The sequence below is a fragment of the Panthera tigris genome, chromosome D2, assembly GCF_018350195.1.
Source record: "Panthera tigris isolate Pti1 chromosome D2, P.tigris_Pti1_mat1.1, whole genome shotgun sequence".
NCBI classification, from domain to species: Eukaryota; Metazoa; Chordata; class Mammalia; order Carnivora; family Felidae; genus Panthera; species Panthera tigris.
This window is the reverse complement of record NC_056670.1, coordinates 78,629,456-78,649,803: the sequence shown is the minus strand read 5'-3', so window position 1 is coordinate 78,649,803 and position 20,348 is coordinate 78,629,456. Positions and strand designations below refer to the sequence as shown.

At 53.9% G+C, this 20,348-nt stretch overlaps 1 protein-coding gene across 1 annotated transcript in view; it reads left to right on the top strand.

Moving 5' to 3' along the window:
- The window catches only part of CPXM2 (carboxypeptidase X, M14 family member 2), a 140,213-nt gene that overhangs the window by 25,338 nt on the left and 94,527 nt on the right, over nt 1-20,348 (top strand). The window contains exon 3 of the mRNA XM_042960604.1: nt 8,745-8,854. Coding sequence (XP_042816538.1) covers nt 8,745-8,854 — 110 coding nt within the window. The remainder of the gene's footprint in view (nt 1-8,744; nt 8,855-20,348) is intronic.

Here is a 20,348-nt window from a genome sequence, read left to right as displayed (position 1 = left end):
TCACGGACCGCGAGATCGTGACCTGAGCTGAAGTCGGACGCTTAACCGACTGAGCCACCCAGGCGCCCCTACTCTTGCATTTTCAAGTCAGATGGCAGTGGCTTACGACCGTGCCTGGGCTTTTATGTCAGAGCTGATCTTCGCATTTCACTTTGCTGTTTAACTCTGTTTAAGACTCCTTCGGTCTTAGGGGCGCCTGGTTGGCTCAGTCGGTAGGCGTCCGACTTCAGCTCAGGTCACGATCTCGCGGTTCTTGAGTTCGAGCCCCGCGTCCGGCTCTGTGCTGACAGCTCGGAGCCTGGAGCCTCCTTCAGATTCCGTGTCTCCCTCTCTTTCTCCCCCTCCCCTGCTTGGGCGCTCACTCGCTCTCTCTCTCTCTGAAAATAAATAAACATTAAAAATTTAAACAAAAAAAGACTTCTTCGGTCTTAGTTTGTGTGCGTGTAGAATGGGGACAATGACGCCCTTCTCTCGTGGTGCTTAACGGAGATTCAATCACAAAATGTCTTCAGAGCGTCTGGCTCGTGGTGATGATGGCAGGTTCGCCCCATCGCTCCCCCAAATCATTTCTCTTTTAAAATAGTTTTCATGACCAGTCTGTCACGACAGCTTCCCCCCAGAGGGATCGGGGTCAGAGGGGGGAGGTAGAGGGAGGCAGACGATCCCACTTTGCCCCCCTTCCTTACAAAGAGAGCACAGGCCTCGTGGACAGTGCGTGCTCAGCACAGGGCACTCTCGGAGTCATGCTGCCTTATCTTTGATGACTGTCCCCGTCTTCCCTCTGGGTTGTGACACATCTCTCTTGTCTAATTACCGTCTCCCTGAAGTGTCCTTTTCACACCCGTCTTCATGTTGTTCTCCCCCCACGAGCTTCCAAGGGTTGGTCTCTGTGTTCTTAGAAACAACAAAAGCTTGGCTTGATGACCAAAGATTTTTCTTTGTTTTGTAGGAGGAGCGGGGAGCAGCGCCTTGGGGGTTCTGTGCAGCCTGGCTGGCCAGGTTCGGGGGGGGGGGTGGGAGCTGAGGTTCCCCACCGATTCCCAGCAGGCTGTGAGCCGGAGAGCGGTCTCCTCAGTTGACATTACAGTCGTGGGAGAAATGCAAGCCTATTAGAGTTCCAGCTTCTGGTCTTTTTACTCTCTGATTGTGGGCATTTACATCGAGCTCCGAAGCACTTGTTTCTTCTCTGTTTTACTCGCTCATCGGGGCAGCCCTGCTGTCCTCTGCCGACGGGTAGTGGGTTCGAGATTCGAATTTGCTTTTCCTGAGCCCTGGGATGGCCATTGAGAAGTCTCATGCTGGACTGATTATCACTGCCTTGACAGCTTCCAGTGGTCAAAGGTAAGGCAGCGACTGTTGTTGGGCTGGTACTTATGGCTCCTTTCTACCCTCTCTGCCCTCCTGGAATTCTGGGGTTTTTTGCTTATTTGTTTTTTAATGTTTATTTATTTATTTTGAGTGAGAGAGAGAGCGTGCACGCATGCCAGCAGGGGGAGGGGCAGAGAGAGACTCCCAAGCAGGCCCTTTGCTGTCAGGGGTGAGCCTGACGTGGGGCTGGATCCCACGAACTGCGCGAGATCGTGACCTGAGCCGAAATCAAGAAGTCAGACGCTTAACTGACTGAGCCACCCAGGTGCCCCTAGAATTCTGGTTTTTGAAGACGTGGAGGCTAATTCATTCTGTGGATTTTGCTCGGCTGCTTTCTGTCCCTGCGGTTGTAACGTTAGGGTCTCCTGTTGTGTCCCAAACCAGGGAGCAGCTGAGCGACTGAAGTTTTGCGGATGTCCCCTCAAGGAGTAGGAAGTGGCCCCGAGCCTGAGGGTGGCCTGAGGGTGGTGGGGCCTGGTGGCCAGATGTGGTCAGCCTGCCCCTTCCTGCTCCTTTTCTTTGTATTGTGCTTGGGTCTTTGATAGCTCAGGGTGCAGCTGGAGGGAGGGTGGTCCCCGTACCCCTCTGTAGGCCTCTGCACACTTGAGGGCCTTCGTTGGTGTCACTGCTCCAGCAGGGAGCACACACCTGGCCTTGGGGCATCTGAGACCTGCGGACTATTCTGTGTGTTCTCGATTTCCTCTCTGCACATTTCTCTGGAGCGGCCGAGTGCCCTTTGCAGTGGCTTCTGAATGGTCCTCTGCAGTTTTCTTTCCAATGTGGTAGCGTTCCCTTTTGCAGGTGAACCCAAGGCTCATTTTGCTCACCGTGGGCTTGGGGAGACCTGCCTAAAATCTTGAGGGTGATGTTCCCAGGGTAGAAGGGAGAGGAGAAAAAATGAATCAGGTGGAAATACACTGAAATTCATCAGAGTCAAGTATTTAATATGGACATTGCAGTCCTCTGCATTTTGAATTCATTGAGAAGCTCTAAATCAGAAGATCATTGCCCTGCCCTTTATTTTCCCATCCTTCAGTATAAGAAAACCCTTCATTTTTCTAAACGTGGAGATTCCTGTGTCAGACTTTCAGTGTAAACCGTTACGAGAGGCCTAAGAACTTTTGGTGCAGAACAGCATGACTTTTGACCTGGGATTTTTGCCTCACCGATCCTTGCATAAAGGGATGTGGCATAGAGGGTTTGTGCTAAATTACTTTATGTTTAAATTTTCTGTTAATTAAAACAAGTTCGAAAATGTGATTTTGGGAAGGCGGGGAACTCCCAGCGGGCATAGCACGTAGGTTCAGCCGAGCCTAGCAGGTGGGACCGCGTTGCAGAGCGCGGCTCGATTCCCAGAACTACTGATGCCGTGTCGGCGGGATGCGGTACATGTGCGTTGAGCTGAGTTGCATGGATAGTTCTGGGAACCGAGCGAAAGCCCGTGGAAAACAGACGTGTGGTGGCAGGAAAGGAGCGGAGGTCCTCAAAGGAGAAGAGAGAGTGGTAGTGCAAGAGAGGGGAACTTCAAGGGTGAGGACCTCACTGGTGCTGCGTGTCCGGGACCCCTGCGGAGGACGAGAAGGTCACTAGAGCCGTGGAGAGCGTCTTCAGCGGTGGACTGGGGAAGACAGTCGGGACATCTCAGCGATGATATTCGCATCCACCGCTGACCAGAGCCACCAGGGTCTCTGTCTGGTCTCCAGATACACTCAGGGGAGAGGTCCTGGCTTGAAACCTCCTCGGACGGGTGACTCGACTCCTGCTGGCGTAGATAGCACGTGTCATCGGCGGATGCAACCATGGCGCCCATGCAGATTGTTAAGGGGAGGAGGAAGGAAGACTTTCCAGGGGTCGGAGGCTTGCAAACCTCAGCTGAGGGAGAGGAAAGGGCTCCTTCAACAGGGAAGAAGGAGGGGGAGTAACAGGGAAACATCACTGCTGTGGCCCGAATGTTTGTGCTCCCCCCCACCCGCCCCAGAACCCGTGTGTGGAAATCCTAACCCCTAGGGTGACGCCACGAGGAGGCAGGGGCTTTGGGAGGTACTGACGTCCCGAGGGTGGAGCCCTCGGATTCGTGCCCTTGTTCGAGAGGCCCCTTGCCTCTTCTGCCAGGTGAGGATCTGGTGAGAAGGGGCGGCCGTGACCCAGGTGGGGGGCCCTCAGCACGGGGCCACCGTGCTCGTGCCTTGACCTTGGGCTTTCCAGCCTCCAGGCACGTGAGCCATAAACTTCTGTTTATAAGCCACCTGTCCGGGTGGCCCGACCCACTACGATAGTCGCATTATGAAAACCATGGGGCAGGAATAGCCAAGAGGGAGCGGACTCAGGTCTGCTCTTGGGGCCCTCGAACGAGGGGAGCCGCCGTGCCTGGGGACAGAAACCAGAGTGTGGAATGCAAGATCAGGAAAGGGATGGATGGAGAGGGGGGGGACTCGGGGCCGGGCAGCGAGGGCAGGTGCCTGCAGAACCCATCACACCGCGCTGTGCAGGGCTGCGTAGGGCGGGACTTGCCTGCCGGGCTGCACACGGAGCTCCCTACACCTGTCCCATGTGCCTGCAGGTGGGAACTGGAGACCTGCATCCATTGACCCTGCTGACAACACCTGGCTTCGGTGGGCAGACCGGTGATGTGACGGGCCAGGCCCTCTCTGGGGCGGCTGACGTGAGGTGGGGGGGCGGACCCCTCGGGGGGTACGGTGTGGCTCGAACTGCTGTCGGGGTCCGTCCGATCCTCTGGCAGCACACAATTTGTGGTTTCTGCTGCCTGGGTGAGGAGGGCTCCGCCCTGCACCTGTCCCACGTCCCTGCCATGGTCCCTTCTGGGAGCCTTCTGCCAGTCCTCTAGTGATCCCCATTCCCGCTTAAGTTAACCATCGTTGGTTTCTTCCTTTCTTTTTTTAATTTGACTTTTTAAAATTAACATCCAAACTAGTTAGCATATCGTGCAACAATGATTTCAGGAGTAGATTCCTTAATGCCCCGGACCCATGTAGCCCATCCCCCCTCTCCCCCCCCCCACCCCCCCAGTCACCCTCTGTTTGTTCTCCGTATTTAAGAGTCTCTTCTGTTTTGTCCCCCTCCCTGGTTTTATATTATTTTTGTTTCCCTTCCCTTATGTTCGTCTGTTTTGTCTCTTAAAGTCCTCATAGGAGTGAAGTCGTACAATTTTTGTCTTTCTCTGACTAATTTCGCTTAGCATAATACCCTCCAGTTCCATCCACGTAGTTGCAAATGGCACGATTTCATTCTTTCTGATTGCCGAGTAATACTCCATTGTATGTATGTCTGTGTACACACACACACACACACACACACACACACACACCGCATTTCCTTCATTCATCCACCGATGGATATTCGGGCTCTTTCCATACTGTGGCTATTGTTGATAGTGCTGCTATAGACATGGGGGTGCATGTGTCCCTTCGAAACAGCACCCCTGTATCCCGTGGATAAATGCCTAGTAGTGCAATTGCTGGGTCGCAGGGTACTTCTGTTTTTAGTTTTTTGAGGAACCTCCGTGCTGTTTTCCAGAGGGGCTGCCCCAGCTTGCATTCCCAACCATCGTTGTTTTCTAACAGCCAGAGACGCCTCAGTGACCTCCGTGCATCAGTGACTTGGCCGTGGCCTGGCGGGGGCTTTGCACTTCCTCAGCGTGGATCTGTCTCTAGCGTCTTTCGTCATGGCGTGAATGACGGAGATGACTCCCAAACAAAACAAAATTCTCTGAAGATAGTGTCTTCTGCTAAGCAAAAACCATCCTTGTTAGGACTCAGGGAAGACTGCGTTTGCACGCAGGCTGGGTGTGTGTGTGTGTGCGTGTTTGTCTGGGCTCCTCACCAAGGACGTCGTCAGCTGTCCTGTGGACCGAACGAGTGGCTTTTCTGGCTTACGCCGTCGCGTCATCTCAAGAGTGGGCAAGCGTGGACACTGGATGTGGCAGCTGACGGTGGTGTCGGCTGCGTGGGGCTCACGCTTGCCTCGTGTACGTGGTGGTTGGGCCCCTCGAGAGGGCAGGCGTTGAGCTCTTGAGTCGTTATTAGATGTGTGATCCGTAAACACCCCACTTACGGGCATTTTCTTTTCAGCCCTGGTGCGCCCCGGTGAGAGGGAGGCAGGGCTTCCGCATAGCAATTCAAGAGTGATTGTGATGAATATGTTAGTTTCTTCAGGTCCTTCCTTTTTGAATTAAAATATTCATGGGCATAGGAGAGGTTTCCTTTCCTTGGAAGAAATGCCCTGGATAGCAATTGTTGTTCCTTTGTCTCACGAGTAAATAAGCATTTGCGTCATCCCTCTGTCCGTTTGTCTGGCTGGCCGTCTAAATGCTGTGAGTGGAAGGTGTTAGCTCCACGAAGTGCCTAGAATTCCCCACCTGCTGTGTCTTCTGCTAAGGAGGAGGAACCTGGGGATGTGAACACATTTGAAACGGCTGCCGAAGAGGCTTCTTGACACGGCAGCAAATTCTTTTTGTATTTCTGACGCTCGCTTATGTGGGACCACTGGGCCTCTGAACGGAGCACCAGGACATGGAAGGACACACCAGTGCCCTGTTCCCTGTCAGGCTCTGAAACTTAAGCAGGCAAGCCTGGCGGAACTGGGATGCAGAGCCCATTTCCGGGACACGGGGAATCGTCCAGCGGAACCGCCGACTGGCCACTTTGGTGTCAGGGCTCACGGGATGTGGGCTGTTCCTGAGGATGCCGATGGGCCCGAAGCAAGGTGCGCTGGGACTCAGTGACAGGGAGCAGAGGGGACAGTGGGTGGCATCTCCGGCTGAGGGAGCCTCTAAGCCCAGGGCCGGGGCTGGGGCTGAGTGGCAGGTTGAAGGACATTCTGGAGTCTAACCTCCCAGAGGGGACGAGAAGTGATCTCATCTTCGGTCCTTGCCCCGCATCTGGGCCAGGGACCACCGGGGTCTGAGATGCTAGAGGAATATGGCCCAGAGAGGAGAGCAGCAGAGAGAGAAGCGGGACAGCGGGACAGGGTGGGGGGCGTGGGGGTCCGGGCTCCTGCCGTCTTGCATCCTGGGCCCAGGGCCTGAGCTGTGGAGGGGCAGGTGTGGCTGCTTTCACGTTAGCATAAGCAGGTTCCACGACTAGGCATGGCTGGTGGAGGCAGGCAGCAGGGATTTCTGAGTGTGTGTAAGAAATATCTTTGCTCAGTCATCAGACACTTGGTCAGTTTCCTATAGGCATGATGGAGAATACGCGTTTGACCCTGGACCCAAGGAAATGCCTCCCATGTGGGTCCTCCAGGCATGGAACGTGCCCAGGGCAAACCCTAGTGGGGGAAGAGGGTTATGGTAACTAGAGGACCCTCTGTGAGGTCAGCCTTGGGTGGCCAGGGACGCTTGCTGCACGGACCCCCGCTGGCTGTGTCCCCTGCCCTTGCTGCACGACTTCCCCGTTCATTCTGTGGTCCCCACTGGCTACGCGCCCTCTGCCCCCCCCCCCCCCCCCCCCGGTGCCCTGCGTAGTTTCTGCTCACACGGCCCGCACTTGAGCCACGCCCCCTCTGGCGGCACCCGGCTGGAGCACCATCACTTAAGGTGCCACCTGGAGCCTCCTGGGTCCTCCTGCGGTGTCCGGTGCGTGGCAGGGTCACCGTTACCCCCCTCCTGGTGCTCCTCGCCGTGCCGGGCACCAGTACCTCCGTCCCCAGCACAGATGGCCGATGCGTATGTACCGATCCAGGCAGCCACCTGGCAGGTGTGGACAGGGCCAGGGAAGCAGTGTGGCGGCGTTTGACAGCCTGGAGCTGAGAATCTGGAGGCCAGGATCTGAAATCCAGCTTTGCTGCCGGCAGAGATGCTTTGCATGGCTCACCTTGAGTCTCGGGGCCTCAGCTTCCTCTGTGAGCACTCAAGGGCAGGTCTAGATGCGTCTTAGGGCCTGGAGGGTCTAAATCTCTCTGGCAGCAGCCGCAAGGCAGATTCTCATATCCAGCTGCCCGCAGACCCCCTCCAGCATCCTGAGGCCAGAGGGGCTTTCTCCCCGCAGGTGTTTTTCGTGGGTGCACAGACACCCGCACATCATCCTCAGGTGCCCTGGGGTCCCATCTCAGCGGTGACCCACACAGCTTTTAAAAATTTTTTTTTAACGTTTATTCATTTTTGAGACAGAGAGACAGACAGAGCATGAATGGGGGAAGGTCAGAGAGAGAGGGAGACACAGAATCTGAAACAGGCTCCAGGCTCTGAGCTGTCAGCACAGAGCCTGACGCGGGGCTCGAACTCATGGACCGCGAGATCGTGACCTGAGCCGAAGTCGGACGCCCAACTGACTGAGCCACCCAGGCGCCCCGACCACACAGCTTTTTTTTTTTTTTTTTTTTTAATTTTTTTAACATTTTATTTATTTTTGAGACAGGGAGAGACAGAGCATGAACAGGGGAGGGTCAGAGAGAGGGAGACACAGAATCCGAAACAGGCTCCAGGCTCCGAGCTGTCAGCACAGAGCCCGACGCGGGGCTCGAACTCACGGACCGCGAGATCATGACCTGAGCCAAAGTCGGCCGCTTAACCGACTGAGCCACCCAGGCGCCCCCACACAGCTTTTTAAACATGCCTCTGACGTTAGGGATTTCTCGTACCAGTACAAATAGATTTTACTTCTCCTCCCGAGTTTTTGTTTGCTTCCTCCAGGGTCAGATTTGAGGATATGGATAGCATATATCTTGGAGACTTCTAGCCCCAAGGTGAGGAGAGAAGTCGGGGTGTCGGGAGGCCTGGGATCCAGCCCCAGCACTGCTGTTAAAGCTCCTCCCCTCAGGGACGATGGTCTGGACCGGGAGGATCGCCAAGGGTCTGCCCAAGTGTCAGCATCTTATCCCAGGGGCGGCTTGGACCAAACTGGGTTTGGTAGCTGTTCTCGACACTATCAGTTTTGCCAAGAACAGGGAACAGTAGATTTTTTTTCTATTTATATTGCCTTGCTCATTAGCATGCACAATGCAAAGGCCAGAGTTGCTGAAGCAAAATCAACAAGTTCTGATTCATTTGCAGAGCTCAACCCCGGGATCGCTCTGAAATTTCTAACCCGTAGGGCTCCCTGGCTGAGTCACATCGTGGAAGGTTCCTTAATTGGAAACAGCCTCAGACAGTAGCATGGACAGCAACAGAGAGAAGGGCTATCAGAGCACAAACAGCCGGAAAGGAGGCGCCGACAAGAAAGGCAGTTGGGACACTGTTGACGGCCGAGTCGACAGCATCTGTCCGGAGACACTGGACAGGCAGGGGGGTGGGCTTCCCTGATGGGCAGGGCTTCAGCGGGGCGGGGGGGGGGGGGGACAGGAAAGCGGGAGGCCAGATTCGGGAAACCACAAACTTGCCTTTGAACATCAGTCGTTGTTTTAACAAGCATTATCCTTTCTAGGTTGCCCACCTCTTGGTCTGGAAACCTTAAAAATCACAGACTTCCAGCTTCACGCATCCACTTCGAAGCGCTACGGGCTGGGGGCGCATCGAGGGAGACTCAATATCCAGGTACCGGCGGGGCCGGAAGGGCTCTGCTCGCATGGCTCGTTGCTCTGGCGATAGACGCAGCAGTGGTTCGTTGACCGTGGGTCGATACCATGCATGGCATTTATAAATGCATGAGCTTCGGGGCACCTGGGTGGCTCAGTCGGTTAAGCATCTGACTCTTGGTTTTGGCTCAGGTTATGATCTCACTGTTCATGAGATCGAGCCCCAAGGTGGGCTCTGCACTGACAGCCTGGAGCCTGCTTGGGACTCTCTGTCTCTCTCTGTCTCTCTCTCTGTCTCTCTCTCAAACTAACTAAATAAATAAAAACTTAAAAAAAAATGCATTAGCTCCACTTCTCCCACCAGGAGGGGGTTGCCTCCAATCCTCTGTCTCACGGAGAGGGTCCTGAGATTCCGGGTTCGTGTCTTCTACAAAGAGCACTTAGCACGAAGGATGCTTCTGGTGCCTGGACCCAGGTCGGCCCCCCTGCACCTCTTGAGCTCTTCCCCTCTGTCTGGACCAGGCAGGAGGAGGGCGCTGAACTCCGGAGGACGCGGGCAGCCAATGACATTTGTCCTCTTTCCCCTGCCACTCTTACCACCGCCCACACCTCTTCCAGGCTTTTCTGAGGCTCCCCCCAGGTCAGACCCTTCGTGGCTCACCTGGGCCCCAGCACGTCGTGTCTGGCCTCCTTCTCTGAGGCTCACGGGTCGTGTAACCTTGTCGCTCATTGCTGTCAAGGTCCTACTCTAGGAAGGTGGCTCCTGCACGCGGATTTTATACCCTGCGCGGTTCTTGACTTCTTGCCTTTTCTCGGGCAGGTTCCCCTGCCCGCGAGCCCTTGCCCTCCCCCCTGCCGGTGAGTGTACATCCTGTGGCATCCGTGGTGTTCATTTCCTTGTGCTGCCCTCACAGCTTCTCATAAATGCAGCCACTTAGGCCGCACGAACGCCTTCTCTTCCGGTTCTGGAGGACGGAAGCCCCATCGGGCTAGAGCAAGGTGTAGGCAGGGCCGCGTTCCTGCTGGAGCTGGAGGGGAGAGCCCAGTTCTTCTCCTTTTCCAGCTTCTAGAGGTGCCTACATCCCCTGCGTGCGGTCCTCTCCTTCTAAGCCTCCGGGCCCTTCTCCTGCTTCCCTCTTCCACTTTTAAGGAGGCCTGTAGGGACATCGGACCCTCCTGGATGACCCAGGATCATCTCCCTAACTCAAGCAACCTTAATTGTACCTGCAGACTTCATTTCCTTTTACTCTCTGGCCCCGACTGTTCCCGGGCTCCAGGATCAGCGCGTTGGCATCTCTGTTGGGGAGGGGGCGTTATTCCACCGGCCCATCCCGAAGCCTTTTTCCTCCAGCTCCTGCTGTTCTGTCCCTACCCAGCTCAGCATTTGGTCGTGCGCTGTCCTGTGTGGGTCTCTGGCATTCTAGTTGTCTTTCCCCCGGCTGCTCCATCACTGTGTGTGTTTTCTAAACCCTTTCTGTGCACGCATCATCTTGTCTAGCCTCCTGGGCGGGGGGTGGTTCTCTCTCCACCCCACCCTCCCCCCCCCTGCCGAGGTGTGGGGCCATCAAGGGTAACGGCTGCTGAGTACCAGCGTCCACATCTGCTCGCGTGGGCCGCCGTGAACATACTGCGGGCAGCTGCTGTGCTGGGAACCGGACAAGAGCGGACGAGGTCCCTCCCAGGGGCACCCGGGCTCTGGGGTGTCTGAGCAGAGCTCCGACTCTGAGCGTCTGCCCCTCCCTCCTCCCTCAACACTCTGCCACACCACACAGACTTTCAGCCCACTCAACCTCAACTGGCACCGCTTGGCAGTCCCAGAATTCCAGTAGAACATTTCCAGACCTGACTTTAATGAAAACCAAAGGTTGGTTTATAAGTGTGTTTTTTTTTTAAATGTGTATTAATTTTTGAGAAAGAGAGAGATCGTGAGTGGGGAGAGGCAGAGAGCGAGGGAGACAGAGAATCCCAAGCAGGCTCTGAGTTGTCAGTGTGGGACAGCAGGACTTGAGCTCAGGAACTGCGAGATCATGACCAGAGCCGAAATCGAGAGCTGGACGCTTAACCGACTGAGCCACCCAGGCGCCCAGGATTATTGTTTTTTAATAACAGCTGATAAGAAACATTTGGATGTGCACAACTGAGACACTGTGTTTTCCAAGAGGGTGATTTCTCCAAGTTTCACAAGAGTGACCATGAATAATGTGAGTGCCTGCAGCACCTTGAACGGGCTCCAGGCTTCCTCAGAAATAAGGTCAGGGCGAGCGGGGCCAGATTCAAATGGGTGTGGGGCTGTTGCGTTCATCATTAGAGGAGTGGTCACCTAATGCCCGAATGCTCTCTCTGTAAATGAAGTTATCCTTTTTTAAAGAGGAAGTGTTCCCATTTATACAGGCTTTCAGACATTGAACGGCTCCATTAATCCTGAGTTTATTGGTGGGGGTAGGGGCTGTGAGTAGTGTTGTTCCAGTTGGGGATTCTACGACCACAGTGGACAGGTGGAACGTGGGGGGGGGGTCATAGTGCCGGGGTCCTAGGCGTGCAGAGTTCAGACCTTGGCCTTGACACTTCTAGATTTGGGGACCCTCAGAACCATTATCTCATGGCTCCGAGCCTCAGTTGCCTCAGCAGAGAAGAGGGAGTCATGGGATTTGTTGAGCAATGAAATCAGGTGATTTATAATTTTAAAATTTGCTGGATCATTTCACTTCTCTGCTTGCAGCTTCTAGTAGCTTCCAGGTGCTCCTGGAAACTCCTGGCTGGCCCTGTGTGGCTGGCCCCTCTTAATCCTGTGTGGTGCTGCCCCTCCCTGAATGTTGGTGGCTTGTTTCTGGGTGATATCTGACCCTCCTTGAGCAGAAGCCCCAGGTTAGAAGGGGCTTGGTCTCTCCTCCTCTCCCTTCCCCCCAGCCCAGAACATCGCCCGGCACACAGGACGTATACAGAGGGTGTCAGGTGAAGGCCTGGCCGAAGGGGAGATGGTGGGCGTTCGCTGCCCTGCCTTTGCTGGGCCCCACGGCAGGTCCCCCGGGGGGACGCTCATCAGGCAGGGAGCAGCTGGCTGGGCTGTCCTGTGTCCTCGTCATCTTTCCTGGCTACCTCATCCTTCATCCAGGGAGAAGGCAGGTTTCCCGGGCTGGAAGTGTGGACAGACCCATCCTCCTGACTTCAGTCAACATGAAGTAGGACAGTCGCTGAAAACCACCATAATCAGTGCTGTTTATCCTGGGGGGAGGTATTGTTTTCTTCAATGGTCTATCATTTCCCCAAATGCCCTCCGGCTAGAACATCTCCGCACCTGCTCTTAGGATGTGAAGTTGCTGCTTTAACAGGGAGTCCCAGGCCAGCCGCCCCCGAGCCTGCCGGAGCCCCCACCCCCGTGGGTTATGTGGTGTTAAACACGGAAGGCGGAGCGTTGCCTACGGCACGTGTGAGGGCCTTCGATACAACCCTCCGTGGGCAAACGATGACTCGGTGGGAGCCCCTTTCGGGGTTCTTAACCTTCCAGAATCAGTGTCCCACGAAGCCTGATGTCATCGCCACAGGTGCTCTGAAATGCGTCCTCCCACACGGACGATCTGAAATGCAGTTTAAAAATACCACCTTGTCTCACTTAGGAGTATTTTGCAGGTACGCCAAGCTGATGGGAATTTTGTGCGAGAAACACCAAGGTGTCAGGGGTCCGAAGTGTTTCAACGCCGTCGTCCGGCATGTGGACGGGGTTGCCCAGCCCTTTGCCGGCCCAGCCTCCGCAGGCGTGGGTGGGGTCCCCCCAGAGCGCACGGGGCTGGCGGGCTGGCCGGGCGTCCCGGTGCACCTGCCGACGGGCTGAGTGGCTCCAGGCCACTCGCTGCCTCGTCCAAGGCTTGGTGTCATGTCATCAGCGGATGCAGCCTGGCCACCGGCACTGCCCCCTCGTCAGAATGTGAGGATCGGACAAAATGAAGACAGAGAATCGTCCTCGGCAGTTTTCAGATGCCGTATTCGCGCCCGTCGGAATTCGCTCGCTCCGCTGACCCCGCGGAGTGCCAGGAACTGTGTGCTGTAGCCTGAGTGGGCAGAGATGCCCGTGTCCCGCCTGTCCCCAAATGCAGAGGGCGAGCGGAATCGGCTCCGGCAGGTGTTGGCGCCGTGCCGAGCGCTTTCTGCCCGGTATTTCCTTTCGGCCTCGGCAGGAGACAAGTGCTATTTTTATTATTATTACCTCCGCCTTATAGAAGACAGACGCATGCATCGTGAGAGTAACTCGGTTAAGCGTCCCCGGGAGAGGCGGTGTGTGAATCGAAGCTACTGTAAACCTGGAGTCATTGCCCGGAACGGCTCCACAGAACTGCCCCCAAGTCAGCAGGTGGCAGTGTTCTAGGTGCGTCTGGGATGATGGTGAGGCCGAGCACCCCTCTCCTTTCTGACCATTATCTCAGGCTGATTTAGTCGTCTGTCACCCTCACCCAACGATTTGCCGGTGATGGGAGTCTTGCTTTCCTGGGTATTCGTTCCCCCGCGGTGTCAGCAGCGTCCTCGCATCCCTGTGTGCCCCACAGATGTTTCTGGATGGTCGCCACGATGGGGGAGGGTACCGTGGCTGCCGTGAAGAAGTCCTGGAGGGGGCGGTGCTGGCCGGTCTGCTGCTGTTTTGCTATCGGAGACTCGCTCCTAGCGACGGCTCAGGACCTGAGCCGAAGTTGGATGCTCAACCGACTGAGCCACCCAGGCGCCCCAATGTAGGTTTTGAATAGTCTGGCTAGGACTCTATTTTTCCTGTGACCTCAGTTTCCAGAGTGCAGATTTTGCAGACCGTGGGCTTTGGCCGAATGGCACCTGCCGCCTGATAGCAGAAACACTTGTCTTTGTCTTCGTCCTTTTGAGCTGCTGTGACAATATTGTATCTCCGGGGGCTTGTAAACTACGCAAACTTATTTCTCACATTTCTGGCGGCTGGGAAGTCCAAGGTCAAGATGCTGGCAGACTGGGTGTTCGGTGGGCACTCTCTTCCCGGTTCGTAGGTGGCCGCCTTCTTCTGCGTGCTCGTGTGGCGGACGAAGCTAGGGGCTCTGGAGGGCACTAATCCCACCCACAAAGCCTCCACCCTCACAACCCGTCACTTCCTTAAGGCCCCACCTCCCAACACCAATCACTTTAAGGGCTCTTTCCAACAGACGAACTTTCAGGAGACGCACACAGTCTATGGCACTCCTGGTCCTCACTTTAAGCAGAAGACTTTGGAAGAGTAAAACCACCGATGACTCCACTTAAAACCTCTTTTTTTTTCCCCCGCAAGTGGCATTTTGCTAATGTTGATTTAATAGTCCAGACTTAGGAAGAAGCCCCCAAATGCACAGTTCTTCATATTGAGGCAAGGATAGACCTTCCAAGAATTCAAAGAGACCCCGTTCAGCAGGATGGCCCAGATTTGTCCTCTCACCAGTCGGTCTTCTTCCAGCCCAAGATTCTCCAGCACTGACCCCCTCGGAGGATGTGATCTCACTTGGAGACAATCACCTATTCTTCTGCTCCAGGAACAGCCACAGGCAGAAAGTAACACTCCAGGTCTCAAGAGAACGTTTCGGCAGTGAGCTCTAAAATCACTTTTGGATCGTCGTTGGCCTCTAGTTGGTCTTAGGAGGCGGCTTCGTACTCAGGTGGGTCATGGAATGGCAGCTCATCACCTGCCCTGTCCCTGCAGAATCCTCTGAGGAACCCAAGAGATTTTCCATGGCTCCTCAAAGCAAGGTGGGGTCTGAGACCTCACTATTCCCTGAGTGATTTACACCCCCCCCCACCATTGTTACATCAGACGCTTGCCTGCCTGCCTGCCTGCCTTCCTGCCTGCCTTCCTTTCGAGGGAGAGACAGAATGTGAACAGGGGAGGGGCAGAGAGAGATTGGAAGACACAGAATCTGAAGCAGGCTCCGAGCTGCCAGCACAGTCTGACGCGGGGCTCGAACTCACGAACCGTGAGATCATGACCTGATCCGAAGTGGGACACCTAAGGCGGGGCTCGAGCTCACGAACCACGAGATCATGACCTGAGCTGAAGTCGGACACCTAACCGACTGAGCCACCCAGGCGCCACCCCCACCCCCCCAGATGCTTTCTTTGCTGTAATTCCTCGAGCAAATTACAGCAGCACTTGAGCCACTTCAAAGGGCTGGGTTTCAATTTCATTCTTAAGACTCTAAAACTATGGTAAGTAGGAGCCTGACATGTGATCAGAAGAAATGAAATCCCCAGAGCGTGGCTGGAACCCAGGATATCACCGCAATTCCTGCCTAGAACTGGGAACACAAGACGGTTGGTGCTCAGATCCGACTCTGGAAGAAAGGGTTGACATTTTGAGGTCACAGGAAAAAACTCGGCACACCGCCTTAACATCGCCAGGTGTCTTTGTGGCGCCTGTTCACAGTCATGTGACATTCTGTGGCCCAGGTCTCGTCTCGCATGTGCTGGGTATGATCCAGAGTTTGACCCCTGAGAGGAGTTCACCTCTCGTACCGCTTTCACGAGGAAACGTCTGGTTGTAATGAGAGCATCTGTCTGAGCCTTTTCTTAGCACCGCTGCAATCAGCCAGAATTCCTCTTGTTAGTGATTCCAGTAAAGGAGTCTCTGGAGCACCTAGATGCTCATATGAGAGTCCACTTCCAACGTCCTGATGATCTTTTTACCTGAAATGAGGTGTCAGCCGTGAAGAAGACCGAGCCCTGTGGCTCGGGACGTCCCCGGCAGGAAGACACGAAGTCGGTCACAGAACACGGAGCCAGGTTTTATCCGGGTGTCAAAGTTGGCATGTGTGGGCACACCCCATCTTTCGTCTCCCTGTCTCCTTTGGCACTCCTGGTGCCCCATCTCGTGCAAATGTGGGGGCCGCCTGGGGCAGCACTATTTTCTCAGGCATCCCTGTCTGCGTGCCCCACTCCTGCCTCACCGATGGCGTTACCTGCTCCCAGCGTCCTCTGACCACAGCCTGTCTGTTCCATCAGACCATCCCTATTCTCTGGGTGCTCAGCCTCCGGTCTGTTTCTGGCTGCACCAAACCTGGCTGTGTAACTCTGCAGGTCCTTACGGGGGGCTGTAAATGTGCTAGTTGCTGCGGAGGCAAAAATAATCACAGTCGGGGTATGGCTTCCAAACCAAGGAATGTCCTGCTTGCTCCGATAAAGGGATTTTGTTCTGTATCTGGTTTTAAGAAACAGTCTGGGAGACAGTGTTTGGATGCCAAAATGCTGGAATTTTGGATGTTTGGATTTTTATGGGAATAACAGGACCAAATATTCTAAATCACGAGTCTCTTGGAAAATTGACAAGGAGAATTTATCACAATGATGATAATGCATTGCTGTCTATATTGTCCAGCAGCTTGCGTCATGAACACACGAGCAGAAGGGCAAACAGTAAGACAAAAGGAAGGGGCCCCAAGGTAGCAAAAGCTCCCTGGCCTGTGAACCACAGATTTTTTTTTTTTAAGCAGGTCAGATTTTTTTTAAAAATGTTTACTTTTGAGAGAGAGAGTGAGAGCAGGGGAGGGGCAGAGAGAGAAGGGGACAGAGGATCCAAAGCAGGCTCTGCCCTGACAGCAGTGAGCCCGATGCGGGGCTCGAACCCACAAACCGTGAGATCGTGACCTGAGTCAGAGTGGGACGGTCAACCAGCTGCACCCCCCAGGCGCCCCTGAACCACAGGTTATTAAGAAACCACAGGGCTTTCTGGTTCAGATGCGGATTCTATTCCACTCGCTATGTGAATTTTCTTTAGTGTTTCATTAAATCTCATTAAATTAATACTTCATTTCCTCTTCCATATAGCCGAAGGGAAACTCTGTTTCAGAGATACGGAAATTGAAGTCAGAGGTCGAACGACCTGCCCCCGACCCCACAGCTAGTAAGTGCCGAGCTGAGACTCAAATTCAAGGTTTCTGGCTGCATTTTAGCCCTTTGGTATCTCCGGTACCCACGAGAAGGTTCAGTATGTTCCCTAGCTTCTGGCCTTGGCTGGCATCCCGTCTCGTGACTCACCTCCCTGCCCGCTGGCTTGAGCGTCCCCCAGTACCTTCCAGCCCCATCCTGGCAGGGCCCAGAGAAACCTGACGGGCTCTGGTCAGCAGTCACAGGCACGCGCCTCGCATCCATTCAGCCGTCTGGGCTGTCTGCTTCGCCATGGGCAGCCCAGCCAGGCTGTCTCCTGGACGTGTGCCGGTCACTTTGCATAGGGCTTCCGTGGGCACAACAGACCGCACTTATGGAGAAGCCTGTGTGAGGAGGGGATGGAGGAGAGAGACAGGGAGAGGAGAAGAGAAGACCTTGGGGCCCCTTTTATCGATCGATCGATTGATCGGTTTCCTTAACACAAACCCACTTCCAGTCCTGGGGTAGCAGTGATGAGTGAGACTAGAAATAGTCCTGATATTTCAGCAGACATTCAGGGAGGATCTGCTATGTGCTTGTCTCGGTGCTTGGGATACTTCAGCGGCCAAACAGACAAAGATCCTTGCCGTCTGAAAGCTTCTATTCTATAGGGCGCCTGGGTGGCTCGGTCAGTTGGGCATCCAACTTCGGCTCAGGTCATGATCTCACGGTCCGTGGGTTCGAGCCCCGCGTCGGGCTCTGTGCTGACAGCTCAGAGCCTGGAGCCTGCTTCGGATTCTGTGTCTTCCTGCCTCTCTGCCCCTCCTCCCTCTCACAGTCTGTCTCTCTCTCTATCAAAAATAAATAAACATTAAAAACAATTTAAAAAAAATAAACATTAAAAGAATTTTTTTGAAAGCTTCTATTCTAGTGGGGGAGGCACAGAAAAGCAAGAAATGTAATAAAATACAACTTTTCTAATATGTCCGAAGCTGGTGAGTGCTATGGAGAGAGAAGAAAAACCAAACAAACATAGCTGGCAGCGGGGGTCAGGAGGGAGGCTCTGGGGAGGGGGCGGGCTATAGTTAAAGGTGAGCAAGATTGGCTTCATTGAGGTGGGGGTGTTTGGACCGAGTGGGCTTGGAGGAGATCATCAGGGACTCAGGTAGCTGTGGGAGCGGCATTCCGGGCGATGGGGATGGCTTGTGCAAATGTCCTGCGGTGACTGCGTGCACAACCACCAAGGAGCAGCAGAAGGCTGGTGTGGCCGGAGCAGAGGGACCGTGCAGGGGAGGAGGTGCAGGCCCAGAAATAACACTGGGAGGACTTTGGCTTTGGCTTTCGTTCTTAAGTCAACCGGGAGAGCCGTGGCAGGTTTTTTGGGCGCAGGAATGACATGCTGTGATTTCTGCGAAGGACTGACCCAGTTGTGCGTTGACTTCGGGGAGCAGTGTGGAAGCGGGAGGCCTGTTGGGGTGTGACTCCAGCTCCCCAGACAAGAGATGGCACTGGCTGGGCTGTGACAGGAGTAGCGGAGGCGGTGAGAAGCGGTGGTATTTTGGACAGTTTGAAAGCAGGATTTCGGATGAGGGTGGAAGGCGCCTGGATGAGGGGTGTGAGAGAGACCAAGAGGAGACAGGGATGCCGCCAGTGTGTTTTGGCCTATAACTCCGATCATCTGATGGGGAAACGAAGCCATTAAAAAGATCTATCACCAGTGGAAGCCCCAAAATAGCCTTTGATGAGGACTCGCAAGGAAGCACCGTGTATTAGCTTCCTTGGGCGACGGTAAAAACAGCACAGACTGGGTGGTTTCCTGCAACGGGGATCTATTCTCTCCAGTTCTGGAGGCTGCAAGTCTGCAGTCGAGGGGTTAGCAGGCCTGTTGTCCCTCCAGAGCCCCTGGGGACCAGGCAAGACTCCTTCTTTGCCTCCCCGGCTTCTGGTAGCCCGGGCATCCCGTGGTGTTCCTGGGCTTATAGCTGTACCACTTGAGTTTCCGCCCCCAGGGTCACACGGTGGCCTCCCGTGTGCCCCTACACCTTCTTCCCTCTGTGGGTGTCTGCCTCTGTGTCCAGATTTCCCCTTCTTGTAAGGACACTGGTCATCGGCTTTAGAGCCCACCTGACTCCAGCCTGACCTCAGATTCACTTAACTCATTTCATCTGCAACGACCCTATTCCCGAATCAGGTCACACGCTGAACTTTCAGGGGCTAGGACTTGCACATATCTTTTTGGAGGACGTCATGTAACCCATACCACCGTGGTTCCCTGTGCTTGGTAAACCTGTCTCAGACTGCGGATGGAGGAGACTTTCCTGGGGACGGGTACCTGGGCTGAGATTTGAAGCAGGATGAACAGTGGAGAGGTTATCAGACACAGGGTGGGCAGAAGGGGAAGAAGAGCATTCCAGGTTGAAGGGAATGGTGTGTACAAAGGCCCTGTGGTTATAGGGAACGTGACCTATTTGAGAGGCTAAAGCAAAGACCGTGTGGCTGCAGCTGAGCTATAGTTACAGAGCAACGTCACGGCCGGTGAACAGAAGAAGAGGCCTGAGTAAATACAAATTAGTCCCTGAGTAAATACAAATTAAAACCACAATGAGATATGACACATGGGCACCAGAATGGCTTTAAAGAAAAGGGACAGTATCAAGTATGGGCAAAGATGTGGAACAATAGACAATTTTACACAGTGCTGAAAATGTAAAACAGCAGAGCTTCGGAAATCTTTTTGGGGTATCTACTAAAGCTCAGCATTCTCCTACCTGTTCACCTAAGAAATTCAGTCTTATGCCTAATAGACACGCATTCGTATGCACTTGGTAAGACAGGTGCAGGTGGGTTCAGAGCATCATTATTCATGATAACAACCCCCGTGTCCATCAACGTATAATGAATAAGTCATTCTATGCGTGCACAATGGAAGACTATGCAACAGTGAAAAAGAGTAAGTTATTGCTATTTGCAATAACGTGAATTAATCTCACAGATATCATATGGAGCAAAAGAAGCCAGACACAAGAGAGAGTAGTTATGGTGAGTTTCATCTGTATAAAATTTATTTTTTTTTATTTTTTTTTATGTTTTTAACTTTATTTATTTTAAGAGAGAGAGACAGAGACAGGCAGAATGTGTACATGTATGCATGTACATGCAGAGAGAAAGAGAGAGAGAGAGAATCCCAAGTAGGGCTGTCAGCTCAGAGCCTGATGCGGGGCTTGAACTCACGAACTGTGAGATCATGACCTGAGCTGAAAATAAGAGTCAGATGCTTCACTGACTGAGCCACTCAGGCACCCTGTATGAAATTTATATACAGGAAAACCAGTCTAGGGAAATGGAAGTCCGAACAGAGGTTGCTTTGGGGGGGAAGGTAATATACTGGAGGCGGCAAAAGGGAGGCACGCTGGCCGTGTTCTAGATCTTGAGCTGGGTGTGGACACATGGGTGAGTATGCGCTAAAACTTATGGAACTTCACACTTAGGGCTTGTGCACTTTTTTGTGTATATTTTAATGGTAAAAATCTTAATTTCAGCTTTTATTGAACCTTGAAATAAACAACAACGGAATCGTGTACCTGTTCTCCTGCTTCCGCATCGTATTTCAGAATTACCTTTTCTTTGGTTCTTCATAATGTTAATTCCAGTACAGGCACACCTTGGAGGTATTGTGA